The 6,237-nt window shown below is 35.0% G+C and overlaps 1 protein-coding gene across 3 annotated transcripts; it reads right to left on the bottom strand.

Annotated features, from left to right (window-relative positions):
• Positions 1-262: 262 nt before the first annotated feature.
• On the bottom strand, positions 263-5,338 carry LOC111010781 (GDP-L-galactose phosphorylase 1). 3 transcript variants are annotated; one of them, XM_022284334.2, is made up of 9 exons: positions 5,214-5,338; positions 4,979-5,067; positions 4,214-4,640; positions 3,224-3,345; positions 3,094-3,153; positions 2,706-2,939; positions 2,171-2,350; positions 1,616-1,867; positions 263-653 (listed from the first exon to the last, which is right to left on the bottom strand). In XM_022284334.2, the coding sequence occupies exons 3-9, from the start codon at positions 4,302-4,304 to the stop codon at positions 456-458; spliced, it is 1,137 nt and encodes a 378-aa protein (XP_022140026.1). In that variant the 5' UTR covers positions 4,305-4,640; positions 4,979-5,067; positions 5,214-5,338; the 3' UTR covers positions 263-455. The 3 variants fall into 3 exon arrangements, with proteins under 3 accessions (XP_022140026.1, XP_022140027.1, XP_087978084.1); XM_022284335.2 differs by having other exon boundaries at positions 5,149-5,228; XM_088121958.1 differs by lacking the exon at positions 3,094-3,153 and having other exon boundaries at positions 5,149-5,228.
• Between the last annotated feature and the right edge of the window lie 899 nt (positions 5,339-6,237).

Raw genomic sequence — 6,237 nt, 5'->3', positions numbered from 1 at the left:
CATAAAGAAGACATAGTAGATTATATTTTTATTGAATTAATATAAGTATTGGAGTACATCGTAAAAGCATGGCTAAAAAGGTAGTATAAACAAAAAAAGTGAATCCACAAGTAAGAAATCATCGCGTTCTTGATTCTCATTCCCATTTCACATTCTAGATAAGTAAACATCATAACTAAATGCACCCTTATCGAATCCTCGAGCTTTAATACCACAAATATATGAATTTAGATACACTTGCACATCATAATTTAAACATTCATTAGTACACAAATCTATAATTGTCATTACTATTACTTCAAAGCAACTTATAGAACCAACCCAGTTCAGCATTTAAACATGTATCACACGTAAGTTTTATAGAGAAAAACAAGTTTAACTGAGTGCATAGTGCACACACACAGAAATATGCTTACAATCACAAGCATTCCACAGCTGCTAATAAAGTAGCAGAATCAGAAAGAAACTCTACTTACAATATGACAGCAGAATTGCTTCACGCCTTGAAACTCTGCATCATCAAGGGAAGCAGCAGCAAGCCGATCGAGCAGGGCTTCTTCAGTTGCCTGATCAAATTCAGATCTTGATGTGAACAAGAAGTAACCCCAACACTCCCAAGGTGAAAGAACGGAAGATTTGTCCGAACCTTGCGGCTGCATCCATCGATCGGTAGCATAAAACAATTGATGTCAATTAAAGATAAAGAAGAAAGATCCGAATAGGCATAATATCATATCAAGCAGAACTTGAAGAAAAAGGCAATTTTACATTAGAACAAAATATTAATCATTGGACCAAATTTTACAAAAAGTTCGACAAAGCTGAATTTATGTTGTATTTATATCCAGGATGTTCAAATGAACTAAGATACTTTTGCTAGCGAGAGCTCTTCATCTTCCCACCATTTAGACTTTAGAGCCAAGTTTAACATTCAAAATATTGCTTTCAGGTCCTACGAGGTAGCATGACTTTGAATACTTTGGTAAAGAAAGATATTGTAGGACAAAAGTTTATATAAATCATAATGAAGAATCATGATCATGTATAGGGAACGTGAATAGATGAAACTTAGGTCAATGAGATATTGCATATGCAAATTCCTTATTTTGCATTAAAAGAAGGCAAGGCACCAAACTCAAACCTTTCTCCGAAGCTGCCAATACTGGTATCCTGGAAATACTACGTACTCTATTCAAAAGCAAAATGTTGAGCATAGAAAATATGATGAATACTACGTACTGGATTCAAAAGCAAAATGTTGAGCTTAGAAAATATGATGAAGTATTTGTATCAAGAGTCGAGACTAAGATAATGACAATAGTTAGTTGAATGTTCTCCAAGATGTATGTAACTTTCCAAATTCTCAAGGATAAAAAGTTATAACCAGAAGGTTTGACTCTATATTTGCATTACTAGTAATTGTTGAGATCACTGATCACAATCTCCTCCAAGAATATGAACCTATTCTTGTGTCCATTCTCATTCAAGGGCCAAGATTGGATGCAATATAAATACCTAATACAATAGTTTTTGCCATATAGCCTTGCAACAAAAAGTTTCTTGTACAATAAAGCAATTTGATGCTATTCATGAGAAATATTAAGAAATATTTCACCTGAAGAAACAAGAAAATCTTCTTGCCACAATCACGAATCAGCAGATTGTACAGAATGCATTTCTCCTGTAAATGAGAACATATCTTGGCAATAACCTCTCCCATTTTCTTCAAGTTGTAGTTGCTCTCAAATACGAGGGTCTTAACAGGGTAGCCTGTGATGGTAGAAACATAAATCCCCCTCAAGCTATCACTAAAGAAGGTATCCAGAGTCATTGCCTCCACAGGTAAAAGGCTGGAAAAGAACAGTGCCTGTAACATTCACCCGGAGGGTTGTGAACTTTATGAATTTGCAATAATTTTCATGGATAAAGAAGACAGATGACATATATGATGATATCTTATTTTCATGCATGGAATAATAATATAGAATACTAGAATTATTGCATATCAATGCTCATTATCAACTTAAGCACTTACAGCAACAGCCACGTTTTTAATATATTCACACTTTAAAAAATTGCACAAACCTTGGATCACATGTGGTTTCCATATTAAATAATTAAGCCAGTTCTATCAAACATAATGATAACTACCAAAGTTCTGGCTTCTCACCTGAAAATATGCACAAGCAGTCCTGGGAGTGGAAAACTCATAGAACAAGCAGAGAGCACAACTATTAATTTCAATAGCAATCCTCAAAAGCATTTCCAAGGACCTATCTTCCAGGAACTGAAGAGGACCATTGACACCACAGGGCAACAAGAAAACATGGCCATACTCCACAGGGGTTGCCTGGGAGAGAGAGAGTAACTAGTCAATAGCCAATCAAACTTTATAATGAATATCGAGAAGTCTGCATTTATGAAATCAAGAAGCCAACTCATTAATCAATTTCTATAATTTATGAAAACACACCAACTTCATTCAATACTTTATTAGAGAAGAAAAGAGGATGATGGAACAATGCTACGCAATAGAAGTAAACACACGTGCACGTCAGCGGCTCAGTGCGGCAAGCATGAAAAACTTTGACAAATAATGATCTAGGGAAACAAAACACACGTCCACGTGTGCACACACACAATGAAAGTCCAATTTGAGTCACACACACAATGACACACGATGAAAGTCCATATTTAACTCTTACATTAATAATAACCAGGATGGAACAGTTGGGCACTAGAGCTGCAGAAATAAGCTCAGGTTCAGTATTTTCACCACTTGAAATGCAAAAGAGTAATTCCTCTTGACGTTTGAAACAATTAGTTTGAGCTAGACTTCCTTGATCGCATCTTCTTTTATCCCCGTCTTCTTCAGACAGAGGGCTGCTGATCCAGCTTTCATTCAGCTGAGCAAGGAACTTTCTCCTGCCCACTATCACCTACAGAAACATTAATAAAAAAAAATGTTTAAAACCCTGATTTCAGCTGTCTCCCCTTGTCTCATTATTTTGGTGGGCTATGGAGAGGGAGGGTCAAATTGATTCCAGCCATGAATAATGTGGTCTCGATCAAAGAAAGTGCAGTATACACTACCTTAATTTTAGATAGAGTCACATCATATCTAAAAAGACCCTCGGACAATCTCTCTTCCCACTGCAATGTGGAATGACCATTACACATACGTCCAAAACACCAAGAAATAAAAAGTCTTTTTAAAGCATACCTCGGCAAGAAGTAGAGACTCCAATATGGTTTGTTCTTCCAGAGTAACACGTGAAGGCCCTTTGATGGAAATATTATCCAAAGGAGAATAACTACCAAATTGATAAAGGGGTATTCTAATACCTGAAAATTTCCTTTTGTTATCTATAGCTTCACGGAAGATTGAGATACTAATTTAATTCTTAGCAGTATATTAGCCGTAAAAACAAATCCTAAAAAAATGACAAGTTGTTAATAGTAATCTTGGTTATCAGTCAAGGATGACACCGGAATACAATAAATGGACAATCAAGCTAGCACACCAAACAAGCACCCGTCCATGACATTCTAATGAAGAGAAATCTTCACTGGCATTGTCTACAAATGATAGAGCATCAGAAGAGTTGAAATTCATTCAGCCATCCAGCTTGCTGATACCTAGTAATAATTAAATCTAAAAATTACAAGAAGCACCCTATCAAATCAGCCAATCTCAATAAGTTCTAAACAGACTGCTCATATCCCCAAACTACAGATGGAGTGTCTCTTTAACTATAAGGGATTTTTTCCATCAACTTCGATTGAGCTTAAAAATGTAAAGCTAAGGTTGGTCATTTGACCTCAATTTTCTGCTACTGTTTGGAAATTAGGAAGTATATAATTTTATAAGATAGGAAAAAGGAGATAAGGAGGTGGGGGATTTGGTGTGCTTCCACACATCTAGATGAAGCTCCCTGCCCAAAGAGTTCTTGAAACTACCCTCTTTTTCAATTGCAGCCAAAAGGAGATCTAGTAATACTTTGGACTTGTAATTACAAACGTTGTGAAGTGAAAGTGGACAATAATGGTTTTCACAACAGAGAGGGTACAAATTATTATAACGATAACCGCACAGCTAAGCTGGTAAGGAGTTCCAATTATCGCAAGTGTCAGAAAAAATATTCAAAGTGATCAACATTGTGCTACCAGAAAAGATAATGTGCTGGGTGAAAAATAAAGAACAAACACTAACCTTTGATGCATGACTTATGGGTTTTTAAATGATCATTTGCTGTAAATTTTGGACATAAATTCTCATCCTCGACCTGCTTCACTTGAACCATGATTAGAGTGATGTTTAATGGTAATCACAAACTAACAAACTGTATGCAATATATTAACTTCTCGGGACAATCCAGTAACAAGGAATGCCGCTCGGTCGAATGTTTGTCTTAGTAACCACCGCCAGCAAGGAATGTAAGATCTGCTGGGTGCCCACCAGCTGAGGGAAGGGCCCCACGACCACCGTGAAACGAAGGGGATGCAATCAAGAACTTCGGGAAAGCTTGCATATATTCTTTGCCCCTTCTAATTTTGAGACAGAACTCTTGCCTTAAAGCCGTGATTGAACAATGGAAGCCAGCCCTCACAGGACCAGCCGTTTGAAAGTCTTGAAATAACTGTGAATGAGAATTCAAATTTAAAAGAAAAGGATGGTAAGCAAATTTCATGTGCCTTTAATAAACAGAAGATTATGTGCCATTAAATATCCATTAACACCTCGTTCTGATCATGATTTTGAGGGTAATTAAAAGCACTTTCTTTAAGAAAAAGACACCAAACACTTCTAATAAGTTATACAATTTCCAAGAATCGCTTTCGCCATGTATCCAAAACCCCATAAATTTTTTAATTCGTTTACAAAAGTCATACCACCCATAAGTCTTCACAAAATCTCGATGCTCGATAAAACATATCACGAAAGAATACAATCCAGTTTAGAATAGCTAAACGAAACCTTTTGGAGTAAATGAAGATAAGGATCCTTCGCCAGCCAACCGATGCAGAGAATCGCCCAAAATCGTTCTCAAATCAGGAAAGAGACGCCTGCATGTTATAAGATCAAAGTTACCAATTAACGAGAATCCTGTTTGCTACCGGATATAGGAAATTGAATTCAAACTTTACATGCAGCTGACGAATTAAGGAATCGATAACGAAAATGAAATGCTCCTGGAATCGAGATAACCTACCATGTTCCTCACGCCATCCGTGGTAGCTCGCTCACACTCTTACTCTGCATAGTAATTGTTGAATTAGCTTGACGTATTGGCCAGCGACACGTGTTCTTGAGACTTGACAGAAAAGGATGCATCGATAGATCGAAAAGAAACAAAAAAAAAAAAAAAAATCTGGGAAAGACGAGAGAAAAATGCTAAAATATTTTACTAAAAAAATAAATAAATTGCAATAGTTACCTTAAAGCTTAAATAATGGTGATAATTTTTAGCTTTTTCATAAGTTTCCCATTCGAACGGCTATTCAAAAGAAAAAAAAAGAATTAGTACTTTCAATGAACTATAAATATATCTGGCGCAATATTGATAAAATTCTAGTTGAATATGATCTTTTTTTTTTAGTTGTGGGTTTTTACAATATTTAATTTTCAATTTTCAATTTTGTACCAAATTGATGTTATGAACTGAAATTAGTGAGTTTTGTTATATTTGTACTTTTTTTTTTTACTAGTGAGTGAATTATAAAAAATTGAATGTAAGATTTAAAGCTTTATTTAAATTTATGATATAATTGGGTGAATTGTAAAGTTGTAGATTGAAAATTCATCTTTATCTCGTGTATATATAAGGTATGGGTTTGTTTCTCCATTTTTTTTTCTCCTTCTTCAAATTTACCCGTCGTTTTTAAATTGACGTTGCATATAGAGAGCTAAATTAATAATTTAGTACATAGTTATATTTAATTTGTAAGTTTTTTTTCAAATCACTTCATATATGTAAAATTTATATCACACGGCTACCGTTAAAATAGTTATGTAACACGTCAAAGAGACATAAATTAGCATAAATCTCAAACTAAGATGGTATGAGTTCGATCTCCCACCCCACAAGTTGTACTCAAAAAATAACAACTAGTGACGTAACACACTTATTAAACTTTTACCTACATGGTAATTCATGCTACAAAATGGTCGTACCGAAAAATAGTGCTACAAATGAATGAAACATTAAAAGAAAAAAAGAACCAAATAATTAAATT

This window comes from Momordica charantia (assembly GCF_013281855.1).
Source record: "Momordica charantia cultivar OHB3-1 chromosome 3 unlocalized genomic scaffold, Mcharantia_2.0 BLBB01000003.1, whole genome shotgun sequence".
In the NCBI taxonomy this organism is placed as follows: domain Eukaryota; kingdom Viridiplantae; phylum Streptophyta; class Magnoliopsida; order Cucurbitales; family Cucurbitaceae; genus Momordica; species Momordica charantia.
The sequence above is the reverse complement of the archived record's forward strand: the minus strand, read 5'-3'. Positions and strand labels throughout refer to the sequence as shown.